The sequence below is a fragment of the Anolis sagrei genome, chromosome 1, assembly GCF_037176765.1.
Source record: "Anolis sagrei isolate rAnoSag1 chromosome 1, rAnoSag1.mat, whole genome shotgun sequence".
NCBI classification, from domain to species: Eukaryota; Metazoa; Chordata; class Lepidosauria; order Squamata; family Dactyloidae; genus Anolis; species Anolis sagrei.
The window spans coordinates 193,293,888-193,317,170 of NC_090021.1; the positions used below are offsets into that span (position 1 = coordinate 193,293,888).

At 36.2% G+C, this 23,283-nt stretch overlaps 1 protein-coding gene across 2 annotated transcripts in view; it reads left to right on the forward strand.

The window, feature by feature from the left end:
- The window catches only part of LOC132776949 (neurabin-2-like), a 47,918-nt gene that overhangs the window by 11,174 nt on the left and 13,461 nt on the right, over positions 1 to 23,283 (forward strand). For both annotated transcript variants that reach the window (XM_060779146.2, XM_060779154.2), the window contains exons 3-16: positions 1,907 to 2,039; positions 3,075 to 3,195; positions 5,426 to 5,530; positions 5,661 to 5,781; positions 6,776 to 6,919; positions 7,942 to 7,995; positions 9,685 to 9,914; positions 12,339 to 12,435; positions 12,518 to 12,689; positions 13,186 to 13,337; positions 18,230 to 18,551; positions 19,780 to 19,861; positions 21,009 to 21,080; positions 21,462 to 21,657. In XM_060779146.2, the coding sequence (XP_060635129.2) occupies positions 1,907 to 2,039; positions 3,075 to 3,195; positions 5,426 to 5,530; positions 5,661 to 5,781; positions 6,776 to 6,919; positions 7,942 to 7,995; positions 9,685 to 9,914; positions 12,339 to 12,435; positions 12,518 to 12,689; positions 13,186 to 13,337; positions 18,230 to 18,551; positions 19,780 to 19,861; positions 21,009 to 21,080; positions 21,462 to 21,657 (2,001 nt within the window). The remainder of the gene's footprint in view (positions 1 to 1,906; positions 2,040 to 3,074; positions 3,196 to 5,425; positions 5,531 to 5,660; positions 5,782 to 6,775; positions 6,920 to 7,941; positions 7,996 to 9,684; positions 9,915 to 12,338; positions 12,436 to 12,517; positions 12,690 to 13,185; positions 13,338 to 18,229; positions 18,552 to 19,779; positions 19,862 to 21,008; positions 21,081 to 21,461; positions 21,658 to 23,283) is intronic.

Genomic DNA, 23,283 nt, shown 5'->3' on the forward strand with positions numbered 1-23,283 from the left:
TTCTGGATGGTATATTTTGCACTCACAAAATCAGATTCCATAAATGCCCCTTTCCTGAATTAAAATCCCCCTAACCCCCCCTCCCCCCAAAAAAAAGCCAAGAGGCATGGGAAACTTGTTGCAGCATATTTTCAGCACCCAAGAGATGAACAAAAGGGTCTAAAAATCCTAACTTTGCTGCATGTAGGATTTAAATCATTCAGGTGTCTGGGACAATGAAAGCAGGCTGTATTCATGATCTATTAATGATATCTTCACGAGAGGCCATTTTTGTTTCTTTGTTTTTTAGTATAAGTTCAGTCTGGAATTGTTCGTTGTTCCTTTATAGATTTATGGGGTGGATGGAGTGAAAGGGGTTATCAGTTGAGCACTTCATTGATTACACCCCACTAACTTCCATATCATACTTTTGCTGATGCCAGTCAATGTTCTCTTACTGCAATCACAATATCAAATCACCTTTTGTCACGTTGCTAGTAAGGTAGTGTTAGGTGTGAGATTAGCAGGGTTTGTTTTTTTGGTTTTTTTTAGAAAAAAAAAGGAAATGAGTCATTATTGAAATGAAAAGAAAACATGCAAGTGTACATCACTAAATCTATTTTATCAACTTAAACTTGTAACTACTATTTGTGGGTTTTGCTTTTGGAGATAGGATGACTGTATTAATGGATTTTAATATAGCTTCTAGGAATCTATGTCTTACAGTGCGACTCAATTGTTTATTCCCAGCAAAAGAATCATGCTAGAGGACCTAAATGTTCTTAGAGAGGTATTCTCCAAGTTAAAAAATAGTGTGTCATCCCGTCCTCTGTCCCTTGACTCAAGCGAATGTGGAAGCCTGACTATGTATTAGGTACACACATCTTTTGTCCTTCTAAATTTAATTTCTCTCATAATTGTCACTATTACACATCCCAGTAAATTTCTAACCCTTCCAGATTCTAAAAGGGACTTCTATTTCTAAAGGCATACCTCTAACAAAACTCTGTCTAAGAAATTCTGTATTACAAAGTTTTCATGGAAACTGATCCCAGCCTCCTGGCCCCTTTTTTATATTTTGTCCGGATAGACTTTTTCCAGCATTGGCTTTAATAATAATATACTTTATTTATATTCCCCCTTTAAGTCCTCATAATCTTCATTTCCTTGGGGGTTTTTTGGGAGGGGTGTTGTGTTTGAGTAAATAATATCAATCATAAAGGCAAAATTATAAAAGAAACTAAAAATTGCAATTCAGTTTTCACATGTCGTATCTTCAAGTTGTTTCTGGCCTGTGGCGATACTAAGGTGATCCTATCACAGTATTTACTTATTTATATATCTAATTTTCTGTTCTTAAAACTAAATTTTGAATTTTTGCATGGGAATTTGATTTCTGCACAAAATTGAGATTATTGGTACAGAATACTTGGACACAATTATTGATTAGCAAGATTGCAAGCAACATGAAAACCAAGTGTTCTAAAGTAGTGTTTTATCCATTATTTTTTCATTTTCACGGGTTCACTTGAGGGCAGTAGAGAAAAGGCCTTTTTAATAGGTGCACCCAGACTGGATATTCTTTTCAAAGAAAACTGGTTGTGTCTGTGGTCCATCTGCCCTTTTGCTCAGACAGACTTTTGGCAGTTGATTAGCTGTTGAGGAATGGGCTTTTGACAGCTTTTGCAGTACATTTTTCCCTCTGATGTGCATGTAGTTATTGCTTTATTTTTGTGGTTGTTTTCATAAGATTATCTGTTTAATTTTGTTTCAGTGTAACTTAATATGTTTTTAGCTGTGCATGCTTTTTAAACATATTCTGAAGCATTGGAAGAGAGACAATATAAAGCAGAGTAATACAAATAGAATGCATTTACATCTTATCAACTTGCATTAGTGAAAAGTTCTTAATCCTTTATTTTCTCAGGTGTTCACTACTTATTCAAATGAAGACTATGATAGACGTAATGAAGAGGTTGACCCTGTAGCAGCATCAGCAGAATATGAACTTGAGAAAAGGGTAGAAAAAATGGAGGTTTTTCCAGTGGAAATTGAAAAAGGTGCACATTTTTTTAAAAAGTTTTTTTGGGTTAAAGCAATTCTTTTCCTGATCAAACACTTAAAAGAAGTTTGTTTCTTAGACTTGAACGTACAATAATTGTTCTTAGGGGATCTATAAAATTTGTGCTACTTAATTTGCAAGCCTATTCTCATGTTATCCTAGGTGTAAACTCTCTTCCATCCATTCTTCACTTTATTTTTAACATGCCTTTGTCCCAAACTGAGAATCAAGGTGGCTTACAAAAAAAAAAGAATACAGTAAAACACATATAGTTAAAACATACAAAATCAAGATTAAAGCAGTGAAATGAAAACTAAAGTCTTACTTCAAAGCAGATGAAAACAGTACGGGGCTGTATCCAGGAGTATGCTAAAGTTCCAGACATACATCTGCTGGATGAGCATAACCTCATCCAGCACAGATTGAATCACTATTCAATGATTGCCTACAATTTACCAGAAACCTCTCTGTCTTATCTGCATTAAGCTTCAACTTGTTTGCATGCATCCACTGTTATACTGCCAGGCACCAGCTTAGCACAGAAACACCTTCCTTAAAATTAGGTAGAAAAGAGTAATAGAAATAGTTATCATCAGCATTCTGATGACACCTGACTCCAATGCTCAGGACAACCTCTGTTGAGATTGATAAGATTCTTCTGAGTAGATGTGTATAGGGCTTCACTGTAAGGGTCATCATAGTCAATTTAGAATAAGATTGTTTCCTAAATATTGCAGGCTACAAAACTTAAATCTGTTTTCAAGGTCTTCTTTCTGAATAGCTAAGATAATCAGTTTTTAAAATTAAATATAACATTGTACAGTACATAAAAGTACAAAAACAAGTAAAAGCTCAGCGGGTTACCATAATGTACAATTTTAATAGGAAAAATGTGAATACACTTTTTTTTTCAAATGTCATAGTTGTACTTGCTTATTGTCCAATATTGCAAAGTAGTTTGCAACATTTTGTACATGCAACAACAAATCATTAAATAAAAATTAATAGTCTTTTGTTTTCTTGTAACCTATAGGTGACAGTGGCTTAGGTATCAGTATAATCGGAATGGGAGTTGGTGCAGACCAGGGACTGGAAAAGCTGGGAATTTTTGTAAAAACAATAACTGAAGGAGGAGCTGCTCAGAAAGATGGTCGGTAAGTTTACACTTGTTGAGTTTTCACTTGTAGGATGTGTCTTGTTTTTGCAAGAAACCATTCAGGCTTAATAGCAGAAACATATGCATCATGTTTTACCATTCCCTATTAAAAGGACATTTTACTGGCTTGACTCTAATGTAAGTAGCAACATTAACCTCCTGCTACAAGATTGTTGGGCATATTTGCTTTTTACACTTCCTCCTCCTTTGTTGAACCATAATGAAAAAAAAGCTTTCACATTTATATCGCACTTCCCTTCAATATTTGCTCTTGGGAAATTATGGTTAAAATCAGAATCCTGGACTAGGAGGCTGCTTAATAATTTTACATAATTTTTATTTTAAATCTCATTACTGTAAAAGCTCTTTAATATAGCTGAAAATGTTAAAGAATGCAAAGTGTAACTTGAACAGTTTGTTTAAAAGGAATCTGCTTATGCCAGTTGTTTTGTTTTATGTCATATTTATTCTTGAACCCAACACCTTATGGGAGAGAGATGCTGAAAAAGGACTGGTGGGAATTATCATGTCTTAATAAGCAGATAAAAGGATGAGAATGTTGTCCACTTCTGGGACTTTTTTTCTGGTTTCTTCCAGAATTTGGACCTGATAGGAATGAAACAAGACTACAGGCAGTCCCCAAGTTACAAACAAGATAGGTTCTTTAGGTTTTTTTTCTTAAGTTGAATTTGTTTGTAAGTTGGAACAGGTACATTTTTAAAGTGTAGCTCCAGCTACACACACACATACACACATATGTCTTTGCATAGCATAGGAATAGGTTAATACCATGGTGGTGTTTGTTTTGCTGTCTGTGGCCCTGTTCAGAAGACTTCACCTCACTTTCTGGCCCTATGATGACTGGATTTTGAAAAATGTGGCTTGTTGTGGGAAAAGGGATTGGTGAGAAAGCTTCAGTGGAGACACTCTTTCCCCATGATAACTCTTTCAGGACCAAATTTCCCTTCCTAAGAGTAGATTTCTTTCACCTTCTGTTGTCTCACCCCAGTTGTAACTACGAGTCATTTGTAAGTCTGATGTTTGTAACTTGAGGACTGCTTATACAATAAAAGTAATGCCTTCTGGTTTGTTTGTCAATTTACACAAAATCACGCAAAAAGAGGAATGTTTTACGCTAGTGTATATCTTGGCTTGTTAAACCAGGTGATGCTTGTCCAAATGTAGGGCATAGAAGGCAGGAGAGGAAAAGAGTACAAAACATGGACTTGGATTCAGTGAAGCCTTAGTGTAAATGGAAAACATTGTCATTCATGAAAAATTTGAGTATTTCTGATTTCTCTGTCCAAACAACTGTGTCAAATGTATTTTAAAAAGCTTCCCAACACTCAGAAACAGCTATTAGGGACTATACTAAACTGTAAATAGAGGAGGCATGACCATCCCATTCTTTAAACATCCCACAGTGCTAGTTTTACAGTTGCCCTGTTCTGGATAGGTAAATATTACTTCTAGCAAGCATCTATAAACTGTTATACAGTAGGCTACCATGCTGTTCAGCATCTAGCATCCAAAACCTAGGGTATCTCAGAGTTATCATCTCTATATGCACAGTATGGAATGGATCAAACCATCCATTCTGGCTAATGGCTATGCAGATCTGACAATTGCTTTTAATCTGATGCCATGAAGAGGCATCAAAAGAAAGACACTTTAATAGGTCCATCAGTTAGCTTGTAGGAGGCATAGCTAACTAATATAAAGATGTAGTGAAAATAGCAATAAATGAACAACTTACATAAAAATTATTATCCACATTAGAAATAGCTTTAATCCGAGATCGGAATCATGTAACTCTTCAAATGTTGTTCCCAACATAGCCTATGGTTAAGAATGCTGTGAGGACTGTAGCAGAGTCTGGAGGGCCACCTCATTCCCATCACTGCTATTACTGCTTCTGACACAGAGTGCTTAAGTATACTCACATGACCATTTATATAAGTAAGCCCATCAATTTCAGTGGGATTTAATCCTAAACAAATATATCACGTTTCTCCTGCAAGACAGTAGATATATGTACAATCAGACTATTTTGGTCCCATTTATGTCTGTGAGATTTTAACGTCTTGAATATGTGCAGACTTCCTAGCTAAGCAACATCTATTTAAAATTATAAAATAGAAAATCACTTTCTTTTCTTTTCTTTCTTTTTTTTTTTTTGGCATTTCTTCTCTGTTGAGCTTAAGTTCCTTGTGTTTTTTGCCTTGCAGAATCCAAGTAAATGATCAGATTGTTGAGGTTGATGACATAAGTCTTGTAGGAGTTACCCAGTTTTTTGCTGCAACTGTACTAAAAAATACAAAAGGCACAGTCAGGTATGTGCATCTTTATAAAATAACTAAACAGTCCTGAAGAGAAATAATACATTATTTCCTGTTGGAGGTCCTATTGGAGAACAGGAAACCTTTTTGTATGAAATTATTGACAGGCAATTGTTTTCTTTAGGTTTCTGATTGGCAGAGAAAAACCAGGAACTCAAAGTGAAGTTGCACGTCTTATCAGTGAAACACTGGAACAAGAAAGATGTCTATATGAGCAGCAATATGCCCAAGATGATACAGAACAGGTATAAATTAAAATGTAACACTGCATTAATATTGTATGTATGTTGGACCTTCTGCAAAATGTTGTTGGGCATTCATACTTCTAACAAGGTGTTTTTCTTTTAATAGGCCAGCTAGCCAGGTTTTTCCAGGCTATTTTAAAATGTGAAGTGCAGAATTAATGTCACCTTAAGATATAAGCCAGGTTTAACAAACTTAATTCCTGTGAGTAGCATGTTAGTGCACTTTTCCCAAAGTCTCCTAATCTAAAATTGGTTTATGAATGTTGTCTTATAAGGACAACTTTCTTAAACCAATTTATGGCTACGGTTTACAATTTGGGATCATGTGATTTTTATATTTATACTAGGATGTTTTAATGCTTTGCCTTAATGTTTAAATGTTATTTATGCCTTATGTTTAATGGTTTTAATTATTTTAATTCATATTCTTAGTGATATGTTTACTGTTTAGTTATTATGATTTTTTTACATGTATGTTGGCATTGAATTATTGCCATTAAAATGCTGAAGACCACCTTGAGCCCCCCGAGGGGTGAAAAAGGCACAGTATATCAATACTGTAAATAAAATAAAATAATATTTGGTTTAGATGCAGTGAGTATCTTGGCTTAATTTCAGTTCCCTGATCTGCTTTCTCGCTGAAAAGAAGGAGCAAAGTGGGAGCATTTAGGTTGGCTGTACCAGAATACTCCTCTTACACATGATTTGGTAATCAGAGATTGAACATATTATCGTAATGAGATAAACTAGCTAAGGACTTCAATAAAATATGATTGCATTCTTTTTTGTCCTTTCTTTTCCCCAATAAAGGTGCTGGATAAAAATGCTAAAAAACCAAAGATTTAAAATTGAACCAAAACATTAATAAATTTATAAAATGCACACATACAGTAATAATGTTATTGCTTTATTTTCTGTATTCTGGTAGCCATTTTACATCAGTGGTAAAAGGTAATATTTATCTTCTGTAAAATCGTGTTTGATTCCTTTACAGGACGATGATTATGATGAAGATGAAGATTCATTTGAATCACATATACATGGAAAATCTGTGGAAGTGTTTTACCTTCCTGAAAATGAAGACATTAGTTTACCATTAGATATGGATTCCAGTCAATTTATGCTAAAATTCAAAGAGGTACAGTCCACTTTCTGCTATTTGGTAAAAAGATAAATAGAATATTGCTTATGTTGGACTCTATACATTACTTATTTTTTACTAGTTATTCTATCGTGGCAGTAATTGTATTGTTAATAGATTAATGATAATAAGTTTATGCTTACATCTTATGCCATTTCTTTCTGAGAAGCAGTCTGAGCAAAACATTCCTGAAATGATTGTTTTCATGAATGTTAGCATAGGTTTTAGCAGTTTCTTCTGCTAAACCTGCAGATTTCTTCCGATACACCAAAGTGGTGTGATGGTTGAGTGTTGGACTAGGACACTTAGAGACCAGAATTCGAATCCCCACCAGCCATGAAAACCCATTAGGTGACTATGGGCAAGTCAAATCCTTTCAGTCCCAGAGAAAGGCAAAAGCAAACCTCTGAACAAAATCTGCCAATAAAATCCTGTATTAGAATCACTTTAGGGTTGCCATAAGTCAGAAATGATTTGAAAGCACACAACATTAACATTCATTATGAGCATCTTCATTCAGTTGACTTCTGGGATATCAGTTAAACAAGTACAAACAGATTTGAATTGGAATAAAAACAATGCTAATTCATATGAGTGTTTCTGTTTACATTCATGGTCTTTCTGGTTGTTTTTGTTTTTTGTCTTGGCTGTATTGGAACAGCACTCAAACTGAATTTTTGGAAACAATTAGTAGTGTGTCATTTGCTCCAAAATAATTGCTAATAAAAATAAGTGTTGACCTTTTCATAACCATTTACATTCTAGTGTTTATGAAAGCTGAAACAAATATTTGTATGTGGAATAACTTGGTTTTTGGTTTACCATGCTTTATTGCTAAAACTTCAGTATAGGCCTCTTGAATTTAAGAAATATCTTCAATGTAAAAACTCACATTATTTTATGTCTTTGTTGCACAAATAAGTGCTAGAAAGGTTTTCAAAAGACATAATGACAAGTCTCAAAATGTTTCAAGTGATTACCATTTTATCCCATTCAGCAATATTTTGTATCTTTTTTAGCTTCAGTTAAAACATGCAGTTACAACTGCTGAAGTTAACCAACTTAAAGAGAAGGTAGGTTTCTAAGAATTTAATATTTTTGCATAAATGTCCCTAAGTCATTTTCTAGTGCTGTAGAAATTTGTATTCCTTTCCTCCATAGCATCCCGAGCCTTCACCCCAAAGTTCCTGTAAAATGTCTGAAGGTGCCATTCAGTTCTTTGAGAGCAGGCAGGATCAGAGAACTATCTGGTTACAGTCCCATAACCAGAGCCACCGTGGCCATCCAGTGTTGTAAAATACATTGCATAAGTTGACTATTGGGAGATAGCGCGGCACTTCTGTAATACTACCTGCTTGGCACGAAGAACAGTAAGGCCTTGTGGAGTAGCTTCAGGAGCCTCATAGTAAGCTGTGAGGAGGATAAATGCTTTGGTATACCAATAGACATGCATACAGATATATATGACAAGCTGAAAATATGTTGAATTGAGGCCATCATGTGTTTGTAGAAATTTTTCAGATAGTAAAAGTTTGAAATCCAGACAAGCCAGTTTATTCAGACATATCCAAGTGAATAGGATAAATGGGTTAGATAAATGGAGGTAGTTTTTCGTTTTCCTCATGTCCCTTCAGCACATTGATCTCTGCTCCCATTTCCCATTTTGTAAGAAAGACAATGTGTTCTTTGTGGAAGGAGCACCTTCTGTCCTTTGTCCATTATTCCTAGGACAGAACTGTGTGGTGCCTTCTGATTTCTTATCTCTGGTTAAAGAAGGCCTTTCTGCAGAAACTCCTGTTCTGTCTCTGCATTGAAAGCGGGTTTTCCATTACAATATGAGAGGTACTTCTTTCAGTACACTCTGTTTGCCAGAAAAGGAAAGGGAGGTGCCATTCCTCACTGTGATCCTCTTCTACCCCACATTCAGGAAGTCTGGATCTCTGTTTTTGTGTTACTAAAAGATAATGCATTAATAGAATTGTTTGATGCAAGCCACAAAAGGGTTACTTTGTCTTAAACTTTGCAATAAACAAATTACTTTATCTGAGATATTGTTTTCCACAGTACTTTTTAAAAGTACCTACTAATCAGAGGTTTAGCAAAGTATTCAGCATGTACAGAGGTTACTAATATTTTGCCAAATATCTAATAGAATGTATGTTTCTTTGCATGTTTAAAATGTCTTTAAAAGCTACTCAGACATAAGATATAGAAATTGTCTAGAATTCTGTTGCCTCTTTATGTAAATAAAGGCTGAGTATAAATGCAGTTTCCATGTCTCAAATATAATCCTTAAAATTGTGCCAGCAAAAAAAAAATTAAGGTGATATATTCAGTAGCAATAAAAATCTAGATATTTTGCTTGTAAAATAAATTAGCATAACACTTAAATTGACCTTTGATATTATAAGGAACTTGAAAAGTGCTTCCCATACTAATGAATGAAGTCTGAATTTTAGATTAGTTATCAGGTTTTAAAAAATCTAGCTGGAGATTAAAACTGAAGTGAGATTTATTACAAAATGAGTTATCATACACAGCTTTGATTGAGATGGGTTTCTAGAATATACAGTTACTATTCCATTGTTGTCATTAACATTTGTATTTTGAGAGAATATTAACTAAGATATATTTGCTGGATATGTTTTTTATTTTACTCTATAATGGAAAAAATGAGGTTGACTTTAAGAGTTATGTTTATGAATTGGTGTGAGCAACAATTGTAGCATACTTAATATTCTGATTAATTGTTTTTTTAAAAGTTAAAAGCTTCTGAAGCTGAAAAGAATGAATGGGAATTAAGTAAATCACAGCTCCAGGAAACATTAGATGAGAACAAAGAAAAAATTAAGAAGTTGGAAACTTATTGGTTAGAAGCGCAAAGCTTATGTAAAACAGTAAATGAGCATCTTAAAGAAACTCAAGAACAGTATGATGCCCTGGAGAAAAAATACAACAAAGCCAAGAAATTGCTCAAAGAATATCAGCAGAAGTGAGTTCATTATCATTTTCTTTTGGAAGATCATGCAAATCTGTATTGTCATTTCTTGTATATACTGTATGCATACTATGCATATATGTTGGATCCTAGCACCTTGATGTGCGAACATAGTAACAAAAATGATCAGTACATCATTTTGTATGATGTAGTGATCTGAAAAATATAAAATGTATTGAATCCATCATATGAGATGATGAAAAGAGAGGGAAAGCAAATTTTAAACAATTGGTGGTATCAGAAAACATCCTTGGCAGCATCTCTCTTGAAATTTTGCATTCCTGTTAATATCAAACTAGTACTATAAAGATTCACTCATAGAATCATAGAGTTGGAAGAGACTTTGTGGGCCATCCAGTCCAACCCCCTTCCAAGAAGCAGGACAATAGCATTCAAAGCACCCCCAACAGATGGCCATCCAGACTCTGTTTAAACGCCTCCATAGAAGGAGCCTACTTCAAGGTAGAGAGTTCCACTGCTGAACAGCTCTCACAGTTAGGAAGTACTTCCTAATGTTTAGGTGGAATCTCCTTTCCTGTAGTTTGAAGCCATTGCTCCACGTCCTAGTCTCCAGGGCAGCAGAAAACAAGCATGTTCCCTCCTCCCTATGACTTCCCCTCACATTTATACATGGCTATCATGTCTCCTCTCATTCTTCTCTTCTGCAGGCTAAACATGCCCAGCTCTTTTAGCTGCTCCTCATAGGGCTCCAGACCCTTGATCATTTTAGTCACTCTCTTCTGGGCACATTCCAGCTTGTCAATATCTCTCTTCAGTTGTGGTGCCCAGAATTGGACACAGTATTCCTCAAATGCATATTGTTGTAATAGGCTATTAATTTTCAAGACAGTTTCTCAAGTTGCTCCTGACACGACAAAAAAAATATATTTCAAGACACAACAAAAAAGTTTATTTCATCATTTATTACCTAGATTATGACAGCTGCAGGCAGATGGTGTCTTTCATTTTAAGCACCAGGGAATAAGGAAAGGAAAGAGAAAAATAAACTTTTTAATTCACTATTATTGAAACAGTAAAAACTAGTAACAATAAGCGAGGACATTGAGGAATCTTCAGAGAGAAACAGAAGGGGGAAAGAATGATAATGAGAAAAAGATTATGAGTATTTTAAGTCTGTAGAAAGACATCTTCTCTTTCCAATGATGGTGCTGATGGGATTTTAAAGGAAAACCCTCCCAGTTACCACAGTCTTTGGAAATTTCTAGTGCTCTATCTGGTCAAAAGTTTTTGAAATAGTTGCAGTTGCCTGAGGACTCATGATACTGACAAGATGCTTCAGTCAGTCCATCTCACCAGGTTGACCCATGATTGTAAATGCCTCAATATGTCAGATAGAGATGCTTGCTACTATGAAAAAATCTTTAGCGTGTCATCTCCTGAAAAGGGAGCTCCCTTGTATCCAGAGCTATATCCCCCTTTTATGTATATAATGGCTTGACAGCTCTGTATTCATGGAGAAACAAATTGATCTATTTCTGTCTACTTCACCTGTAGGATCAGTTTCAGAGAATGTCACTAGAGGACTCTTGTTCAGTTCTATAGCTATAAGATATCACAGGCTTCAGTTTTATCCTCTGATGCTTAATATTTACACATACTCTTTGGGTGAGATTATCAACTGCACTTGGTCTTATTTAAGTAGTTCCTGGGGATGAGAAGGTGTTACACTGGAGCCTTGATGATTTAATGTGCTGGATGTGACTGGAGTCCCAGACTTTTTTGAGTGACCAGGACCACTTCGGTTGGTCTTTCCAATTACAGTGTCTCCTAGACGGGGAAAATCAAGGGTGTGTCTATGCTGTTATGAATTTGTGAAACACTAGCAAAAATGTTTTGCAAAGAAGGCTAAAGACCTTTTAAAACCACAGCCCCCATGATTCCAAGGCACTGAGCCATGGCAGTTAAAGTAGTGTCAAACTGCATTAATTCTACAGTGTAGATGCACTCCTAGCCATCGTAGTTCATGTGCTATAGCTTCCCAGTGAGACCGTGCTCTTTGTGTGTCTTTCTTAAAGCTGACTTAGAAACTCTTCTTTAGTTTTAGGTTTTTAAGAGTTGATTTTAACTCTACACTCCCTTGCCATATAGAGATGAATCCAATTTATATATGTTTTAATTTAATACATATAAGCAAAATCCACAGCAGAGTTTCTCAACAGGTTGATCACTGAAGACTTGCCACTGGCTGTATACACAAGGAAATTAAACGCATTCAGGCGTATTTACAACAGGGAATTTATTTAAGGCCTTAATATAAGTAGAATGGGAAGCATTATTTAAGCTTACAAATTGCTGAGCTTTGTTTAATAAAAGAGGGGTTTCTTTCCCCCAATACATTTCTTTTTTCAGATGGAAATGTTTAATATTACAAAATATGTTTTGCCTCTTCCCAAATAGAGAAGTAGAACTCATGAAAAAAGAAGACGACCATAAAATGATTCTTGAAGAGAGAAACCAAGAACATGCAAATCAACTCAAAGTAATGCAAGAGAAGGTAAGGCAGCTTTCTTAAACATAGTGTTTTATAATGTTGATAAAGTTCGTCTTGTTTTTGAAATTGTATTGTAATATTTCAGATTACAGAACTTGAAGACAAATTAAAAATATATGAGAAACTCCCTTATATGTTTGGAAATAGCATTTTGTTAGAAACTGACACACAAAATCCTGAAAAACTGACAGAATGTTTTGAAGTTAAAGATAATGTTCTGGAAATGGAGTCATCAGTGGAAAAATTAGATTTTTCTGGTAAGTAAAAGTTTTTGAACAATCTCATTATTTCTTAATCACTTATGTGTTTTGTTTGAAAAGAATTCAATCTTCCTAGCTACTTTTTCATTTTAAAGCTTCAACATTAAAGCTAACAAACAGAAATACATATGTTTTTGTAATCTGGATAGCAGTGGGGAAATAATTATGCAGAATTGCAGAATTTTCTGCAGCATTTAGAACACCACAAAGCTGGGATTGGATATTATGCTGGACTTCAGTTCTCATCGTCCTTTGCCATTCGTTTGGTTGATAGGGACTAGTGAGAGTCACAGTGTAAATACATTAAAATATGAGTATAACATTAAAAAGCAATTAAACCCTTTGTCATTACATTCACAAAGTTTTAGTTGAGTTACTTAAAACTAAATTTTAATTCTTGAAAGAACATTAAGTAATTTGTTGACAGAAGAATGGGTGAGAATTATTTCACTCCTGGTGTATTCTTTCTAAGATAAATTTGAATTTGTTACAGATTTTGATACCTGTGTTGGAGACACACCGAGGTTAGACACCAGTGCCCATAAAGCAAAAGCTCAGCTTGCATTGAAAGTAAAACGCCAGCCACCTTCTCGGTCAAAGCTAAAAGAGTCTCTTGGAGCTGGACAAAAAGATATACATTCACAGGTACAATGTTAACTTCATTTTTTATTTAGTAAAATATTGTACAGCTACCATTTGATACTTTGTCCATGTATTCATGAGATCAAACACTCAACATTTCTGATGGAAATCTCATAAGATCTAGCATTCCCTTTATTCTTCTAGGCTTTCAAATAAACAAGTGAATTTCGTTAATTATTAAGCATTACTTGGTTGCATTAACCTTACTCTAAATGCAAATAGATCTGAAGTGCTAGTTCTCTGGAAGACTTTGACAAGAACTCTTTTTTGTTAAGTCCCTTGAATACAAATGAATTTAAAGGGAAATGGGATATCCAAGACTGTTATAAGGATAGAATTCAGTAGAACTTAGTTTTATCTACTATAATTCTGTGGAAGAACTCTCATTCTTAGAACACAAATAACCTGAATGAGAGAGCCCCCGGTGGCGCAGTGGGTTAAACCCCTGTGCCAGCAGGACTGAAGACCAACAGGTCGCAGGTTCGAATCCGGGGAGAGGTGGATGAGCTCCCTCTATAAGCTCCAGCTCCTCATGCGGTGACATGAGAGAAGCCTCCCACAAGGATGATAAAACATCAAATCATCTGGGCATCCCCTGGGCAACGTCCTTGCAGACGGCCAATTCTCTCACAACAGAAGTGACTTGCAGTTTCTCAAGTCGCTCCTGACATGACAAAAAAAAAAAACCTAAATGAGAAAGATGACTGCACTGAGTCATGGAAGAAATGCTTAATAAAGTCATCTTTCCTACTTGGAAGTTTGCTTTTTGGATACATTCTGTATGGAATGTTAAATACGCAATGTGAACAATTAAAAAGTAAATAACAAGCTTCTTTACTTACTAATAAAGAAAAAGAAGCCAAATTGGTATTTTAAAACACATGAAATGACATTCCTGTACACTTACTTACTTACTTACTTAGGCGATCCCTCATTGTTTGAGTATGATAGATGTCCAAGTGTTGTGTTTTGGCGGTGGATACATAGGTGGCTGCAGAGCCCTATTCTTGATCTGCGTGTTCTTTCACAGTGAGGGCATCAGTTTCCAGGTGGAATGTGGTCTCAGTCAGGGTTGACTTGACGCACCTTCCTCTTGGCACGCTTCTCCCTTTCACACCCCCACCCCCATTAGAGCCCCTTCAAATTCCACAGCATTGCTGGTCACAGCTGACCTAAGATTATAGAGCTCAAGGGCCAGGGATTCCTAGTTTTCAGTGTCTATGCCACAATTTTTAAAGTTTGCTTTAAGCCCATTTTTAAATATTTTTTTCCTGTCCACCAACATTACGTTTTCCGTTCTTGAGTTGGGAGTACAGTAACTTTGGGAGTTGGTGATTGGGCATTTGGACAATGTGACCAGTTCAGCGGATTTGATGGCAGATGAGTATTGCTTCAATGCTGGTGTTCTTTGCTTCTTTCAGTATGCTGAGATTTGTCCGCCTGTCTTTCCAAGAAATTTGCAGGATTTTTCAGAGTCAACGCTGATGGAATTGTTCCAGAAGTTGAGGAGACGTCTGTAGACAATCCATGTTTTGCAGGCATATAACAGGATTGGGAGGACAATAGCTTTCTAAACAAGCACCTTGGTATCCCTATGGATGTCCTGATCTTCAAACTCTGCTTCATTTGGAAAAATGCTGCGCTCTCAGAGCTCAGGCAGTGTTGTATTTCATATCAATGTTGATTTTTGTGTAGAGGTGGCTGCCAAGGTAGCAGAAATTGCCACTATTTCTAATGTTTCACCATTAAGCTGTACTTCTGGCATTGCAAGGGATTGGATGGTGACTGCTAAACGAGCACTTTGGTTTTCTCAGTGTTCAGTGAGAGGCCGAGCTTCTCGTCTGCTTCTGCAAAGGTGTTTAGAGTGGTTTTGGCTTTCAGTCAGCTGAGGTTAAATAGTTTGCCATCTGTGTAATAGGTGATTTTCATGCCAGTGGGAAGCTTCCCATCAACAAGATCAAGTATCATAATGATGAAGATGGAAAATAAGGTTAGGGCAATAACACATCCCTGTCTGACACCTGATTCCACCTTAAATTGGTCACTTTGGGAGCCACTGCTGTCCAAGACTGTTACCATCATATCATCGTGGAGGAACTGCAGGAAGTTCACAATTTTGTCAGGGCATCCAATATTTTGGAGAGTACCACGGTTCACTGTGTCAAATGCCTTTGTGGGGTTAATGAATGCAATGTACAGAGGTTGATTTTGTTCACTGCATTTTTCTTGTTTCTGTCGTGCAGTGAAGATCATGTCTATTGTTCCTCTCGAGGGGCAGAAGCCGTTCTGGGATTCTGGGAGTGTGTCTTCTGAGACAGGTAGAAGGCGATTTGCAAGGATTCTTGAGAGGATTTTCCCAGCAGAGGTTAGAAGGGAGATACCGCGATAGTTTCCATAGTCTGTTCTTTCCTGCTTTTTGAAAAGGGTGATGATGGTAGCATCCTTGTAGTCTGCTGGGATTTTCTCGGTCACCCATACTTTTTCAATAAACTGGTAAAGGTGTTGTGTCAGTTCAGGTCCACCTTCTTTAAAGACTTCAGCAGGGATCTCATCAGGCCAGCTGGCTTTGTTTTGTTTTTGTTTTTTGTTGGCTTATAGCATTGCTGACTTCAAACTAGACAGTGCTGCAAGCTCATCCCTAGTTTGTTGCAAGATAACCTCTTTGGCCTCTTTGGAGCTGTGGTTCAGAATGTTACGGTAGTGCTCTTTCCAAGATAGTGCAATTGATCTTTTGTCCTTCAGAAGTATGGTTCCATCTCATGAGCGTAGGGGTGTATACCATGATCTCTTTGGATGACCTTTGTGGCTTTAAAAAATCCCTGAGCATCATGGACATCTGCGAAGTGTTGGATTTCTTCAGCCTTTTTTGTCCACCAGATGTTCTTGAGTTCTCTGATCCTTCTTTGGACCTCCGCTTTTGTGCTAGCATAGATCTTTTTCTTAGCAGCACATTCACTGTCTCTCTGCCATACTTGGCAGGCTTTCCTTTTCTAATCGATTAGCCGTTGAATCTTCTTACCATTTTCATCAAAGCAGTCTTGATGTTTCTATGTTTGATATCCAATAGTTTCTTTGCAGGCTGTGATGATGGAGGTCTTAAGTTTATTGCAATGTTCCTCCACATTTTCAGGGTGTTCCATGAATAGATGATCCTTGAGTATTGTTTAGAGAAGGGCTTGTTTGGAGGGCTCTTGAAGGGCCTGGATGTTCATTTTTCACCTCGTCTTTTTTCCTTGGAATCTGTGTTTGGGGGCAATCTTGATGGCCATCATGGATTCGATTAACTTGTAATCTGTCCAGCAGTCATCAGCACCTGTCATGGCTTTTGTGAGAAGCACATCACATTGGTTTCGGGCACAGGTAATTACATAGTCTAAGAGGTGCTTTGACCTGGGGTGCTTCCATGATGTCTTGAGCTTGTTTTTCTGGCAGAAGAGCATGTTGGTGATGACAAGGTTGTGTTCCGCACATTTGGTAAGAAGCAGGATGCCATTCGAGTTGCTGTTTCCAAAACCGTCTTTTTCTATGGTCACTGGCTACAGGTTGAAGTCTCATTCAACTCTTGTGTTAAAATCCCCCACGGGATTATTTTTCCTCCTTAGGTATCTTTGATAAGATGGTGTCCAGCTGACAGTAATTTTTTTCCTTGCTGTCTGCATCAGCATCTAGTGTTGGTGCATAGCCACTTATGATGCTTGCATTTTGGTTTTTGGCAAGGTTAATTCGGAGGGTTGAGAGTTGTTCGTTAATGCCGATAGGTGCTTCACAAGGTCATTTCTGATAGTGAAGCCGACTCCATGTATTCTTCATTCTTCTTCAGGCAGTCCTTTCCAGAAGAAGGTGTAGCCTCCTTTTTCTTCCTTTAGCTGTCCCTCTCCTGCTCTCCGGATCTCCTGAAATGCTGCTATGAGTATGTCAATGTTAAAGCATCCCAGCTCCCTTGCAATTATAGCGGTCTTGCATTCAGGGCATCCACTGTCTGGGTTGTCCAACGGTGTCCGTATGTTCCATGTTCCAAAGTTCATTTTACTCTTTTGGATGCATGGTGGTGACACTTCTAGAGACAGTAGTAATAAGGGATAAGAGAGGCAGACTATGTTTAGAGCAGAGTGGGTCCTAAAAAGGACTGCTCAGTTGTAGATACAGCTGCTAGACTACTCAACGCCCATGTGCAAGTCTATGACTAAGGGCTTCCAGATTTCGTAGTCCTATCCCCATTGCCACTTACTGATTGCCATGGGACTTTAGTTGGTTTGGTTTTATTTTTCTTGGAGGACTCCTGTGCATGAGCTTTTTGTGTGTGTGCAGGTCGGTGCACAGCCAATGAACATAAAATCTGCACAAAATGAGGGTCCCAACCAGTGGCATGGTTAACATGACCACGGTCCTTCTTAATCCATTACAGCCTTATTCTGCCTTCACAGTCGTAACATGTACCATGTTGTCTTCCATCTGATCTGCCATTGAGGTCTTCGGATTGTGCTTGGTCTGGAACCTCCCCTATGGCCCCTCCTAGCAGTACATGACTTTGATGGTTATGTCCACAGGTTCATTGGAATACGCAAGTCCCGTCACCACAACAAGGTGACAATCCATTGAGGGGGTGTACTCTTATCACTCTTATATGGAAGACAGAGATAATTTGATGTCACAAAGAAAGAGTCAACACAGAGTAAATATTTCTGAAATAACATTTAATAGTAGGGTGCTGTGACAGAAAAGAACTCATTCCAGTAGATAACAATCTGAGCTCAGTTGAAGGCAGCCATGACAGACTTAAGGTGATTGTGTCATTAAATGAAAAAAATGCATACTAGAAAATGTGGCCATTCAGAATCTTGTGTTACATATTATTTAAAATTGACATTAAATGTTGCTTTTTAACTTGTTTTCAGAGTTTGGAGGATAAAAATGATGAGATAGAAGAAGCTGTTGCAATTGGTTCTTCATTGGTGACAGAGAAGATCACTTCATCACAGCAGAGTGATGTAGATCAGAGCACTGATAAACATGAGTGTGCCGAAACTACTGAGAGCTTGTTAGAATCAAGTCCGTCAATTTCTGTACACTCTTCTCCTATTTATAAGCCACACACGGAGAGTAGTTCTGGAGTAACTCAGCCAGCCCCAAATGATGATACCACTCCAAATTCTCCTTCAGGATACTGTCGAAATGTAAAGTCCAGAGAATCAAAAGGAAAAGGAAAAATGAACAAAGGTAACTTGAAAAACATTGTTTTAAAGCTTTTAACAATCTTGGCTTATTGTTCCAACATTCCTTTCAAAAAAGTTGCATGGGCGTGGTACTGGTAGAATTGCAGCATGATTGGTTAACATTCGAACTTTATTCAGAAAACAGTTACAAGTTGAATGTCCTTCTTTACTTTTTTACATACGTTGCAAATGAAGCTATAAGATCCTGTATTGTATGAAACAGTTGAACTAAAAGGAACGTCTATGCCTTTGCCAGTTTTATGAAAAGCACCCTCTCTGAAAAGCAATAAAAGCAGAAGAAACTACCGATACCAATAAAACAAGAAAAAATATTTTGCGTACTCCATAGTGCTGAGTTGGCATAAGGCATTCACATCCATAACATGAACTGAGGCAAGAAAACAAAAAGCAGAAGTTGCCATGATATATTGTACAATGTGTAGTGTGCATGGTCTTGCATATACATTTTAAAATAAATAATCGGGGTGAAAAGTAAATATATAAACACCTTAAACATTTTATTCATCATTCTAAAAATAATTCCATAGTCCATCTCCCCACCGGTCTCATTTTTATTGGAGAAAAGACCTTCAGGAGAAAATATCTGAATAAAGGTTTCCTCCAGGATTTTTGTGCTTTTCCTTCAGGTTTTCACATCTTGATTGCAAATAGGCAGCATGCAGTCACCTCCTTGGTATCAAGATCAACTGAGCAATCCCTTTAAAATACATAAAAAGCAGTTGCATTCTCCTAACAAGCAGAAGTCACACAACTCTGTCTACTGCAGTATGCAGTATTTCTTAGCTATGAATTCTTCCATGTACGAGTGAATATAAAGATTATTAATGCACAGAAAATCCCCTGTTCATGCATTAAAGGAAGCAAGTATTAGTCTTGCCTTATGAGATTAAGTTAAATAATTGTCAAAGTACTTATACACACATGTTATTTTTTCTAATGTGAAGATTTCACAGGACATTTTTTCTAATGCACTGTGAAATGTCACATTAAATTTAATGTGACGGAAATAGATTTTGTATCTGCATTTGCCAGGTCAGTGTCCCTTTTGTTAATCTTCTCTCAACTCAGTGAAACAAAGTAATATGTATTTTTAAATGTTTGCTAATTTAATGCAGTTTCTGTTCAATTTACATACATATGATTCTTAAACTTTGTATTTTCTTGAAGTGGGAAATGTGTTTGTCTTATATCAATATTGTTATTCAACACAGATGACAAAAAACTCGAAGAAAAGACTGAATTAAGTGAAGGTGCTTTGGTGGCGAAGTCCAAAAGGCGTTTTCCAGATTTTGGGTAGGCTTTTGGTTAGTGTTATAGTGACTGAACTGCAGTTTTGCAATATAACAAAGTGAGCTATATGATTTTCTGAATTATTGGCATTTGGGGATAGTTGTGTATGACCAAATTAAAACTGAAAATACCACTGTAACTGTGCAATGGATCTTTGTAATAAAGTTTCATAATTTGCATTGTGCCACAAGAGACTTTTAGTAAACTTGATATTTCAGTCAATCAAAACTTTATTACAGCCCAAAGACCCCATTGGCTCAGCAGTAAAAGATGCACAACTGCAAACAGATTAATAAACTGATAAAACTAGCTAAATGCAGGACAAAGTGCAACACAAGATGCATATCAACAAGAGTAAGGACACTGCAAATAGATACAGGACAAGTTTCATCCTGAAACTGAATACAGCAATTTTCTATTATCTGCCACTTCGTATTTAGGTTTTTAAAACTATAAATGGCAGATAATAGAAAATTGGCACCTTCTGAACAAACTTTTATAGTATTAACCTGTACAGAAATATGTAAAAAGTCATAATGACAAAATAGAGAAGCTGTATCATGAGACTAGATCATTTTGTTTAGAATTTGAAATAATAATTATAACAAGATATCCACAATGTATTCACATGCATATATATATTTGCATTCACACATATTCACAAATGTAGAAAAAGAGGTTCATGCCCATCTTTGTCAATAATGATAAAATTAATGGATATTTTCACCATAGGCAGGTGAACTAATATTCACATAAACTGCATTGTCACATTAATAATGGTTCCTTTCCTACCTGTCCCAGGTATTCTAAAAGAAAGCAAGCCAACTCACAGATGTGCTGAAATGCTGCAGCTGCGCAGTCTTTAAATTAATGACAGCCAAGAAAGCACCTATCCTTGTAGAATAAATGTGTTTTGTTTAGCAGCTTACATAAATACAGAGTTCACATCTTGTTTTCTGCAGCATCTATATGTTTACTACATTCTGTTCTACTATAGAATGTTTTGCAATGTGAAAAACATGGTGATTTGTAATTTGACATATGGCAACTACTGAATTAGTTCATGGTGCATCACAAATGTCTTAGGATATATTTTTTGGTGAAATCTCCAAATTAGCTATGTTCAGACTAACTATTTTCTTGATTTTAGGGGCCTACGAAAATCTGGTGGCAAAGGCAAGAAGCAAGAAAAAGAAAATACAAGGGGCTCTCTGGACAGCCGGTATTTATAATGCATATTACATTTTCAGCTATGCATTCCACGTTGAAAAATTGATTTAGATCTAAAACATTTTTTCTGAATGTGAATGTAAATGATTTCTGGTTTTGTTGAGGAACAACATTCTAAAAAGTAAGGCATTTCAGGCACAATTCCACTTCTTTAAAGGTTTTAAACTAAACCTTTATCTAGTTCAATTTTTTTTTGAAATACATAAAATACAATAATCCCCCCATTTGAAATACTGTATATTAAATGCTTTAAATTTCATTCTGAAAACTGAGCATATCAAGATGAACTAATAAATATGGTCAACAGTAAAATATATTTAATGGTCTGCTGTGATTTTTACAGATAATTTATGGACATTTCACATTATTTCAGGGGGTCGAGAGAACTACTGGAAGACTCTGCCAACAATTTATCTGCATCAGATTCAGACTCTCCAATTCCTACTTGCATGCCTTTCTCTTGGTTTGGAGATAGTCATAAAGAACATAGTTCTAGTAGTACCCTGAGCTTTTCCCACAGTGGGCATGATGTCGTCTTGGAACAGAGCCAAGAGAAGAACAGAAACAAAGTATGTGTAGTCTTTTTTCTAAATTTTGAACATTTGGAAATGATGACTGTTGCTCGAGAGTTGAATGCTTTGGGGTCATATATACAAACTGAAAGCAAACCAATTGTGATTTTCTTAGTCATTCTCCCATAAAATTACTGATTTTTAAACTATAATTACTATGAGAGTTTCAAAAACTTATCACATATTTTCCACAGGATGTGAAGAAAAAAGCACATAGCAAATGTATTTGCTTTTACATTAGAATCAAGAGATCTGAGTTTTTTAAATATGTAGGAATTGATCCATAATTTGCTTTTGCCAAAAGGCAAGGTTCCTAAATTGTGCACAACATGTTCCAGTCACTGAGAAGGGGGCAGCATTTGGGTGGGGTTTTTTTTTCTAATTCTTCTAACTATGTCTGATGCTGGGCCAGAATATTCCTCAGATCTCTAGTTTTTAGATGGCATAGCATCCTACAAGTAGAAGGAAGGATAAATGAAAATTGTATTCTCCTGTGTTGCACCAATGAAAGTTCTTTGTTGAACCTAAGCTTTCTTTAAAGAAAAGGAACCTTTTTGTGTGGAAAGTATACTTTGTTCTAAGCCATCACAGTTTACAGTCATTTGAGCATACTTGCATGTTCAGTTTCCCTTTGATTCTTAACAGTTTCTTTCTTAAATGCAGGTTATGATGAATAAAGCACAACACAGCTGAATCTAATAACTAAATGTGCAAGAGAAATCAGTAAACTGTTTATTCTCAAAAAAAATAACATAACTAGCTTCCCAAAACATACTGATTTGGGATGAAGGTGCAGGGCTTTACTAGCTGGCTGTCAGTGTATGAAGAACATAACATATGGGATATAAAATCAATGATTTCATGACAGACCTTGTCTCTTTTTTTTTTCATAAGAAGTGACAAATACTTAAAAATTTCCCTATTAAGCCAGCCTGTTTAGAAAGCATGGTGCAATATTTTTGGAAAGCTAGAGATTTTTACTTTCCCAGAAGTTTGAAAGATATACATCTTTACTTCATGACAACTATGCTATAAGATTCCTTTTTCAAATAACCACAGATTAGATGACAAGGGAAGTGTAGAGTCAAGACTTTTAAAAATAGCTTTCAATTTTGTTTTGTTCTTAAACTCATTTATTGTTCCTGCAATAGATAAGATTGCCTGCAGTCAAAAATGATGTTTAATGTATTCCTTGTCCACCAGTGATGCTTTATGTACTTGCATGTCTTGTCTTTTCTATATGTCTTTGGTAGATCATACTTAGTTTTTAATTTTTCTGTAGCTGATTTTCTTCTATTTTTGTTGATTTTTTGATTGTTTCAGTATTTAAAGTACTCTCATGTATACATTTCAAGCTGTCAGTACTTTACTTTGTCTTTCTTTGGCACAGAACATACATCACTTGAAAGTTTGCCATATTTGTTAATAGATGGTCAAACATCATATCTTTTTATATAAATGTCCACAATTGCTTATGACTGTAAATGTTAGAGGCTGAATAGGCAAATATGATGCTACTGAGTAGATATGTGCAATTTTAGGACTGCATAATTTTTGCAAGCAAAAGAGCTTGGCTCAAGAATGGAATTTTGAGGACACCCACCCTGTCCTCTTCCTCTGGAG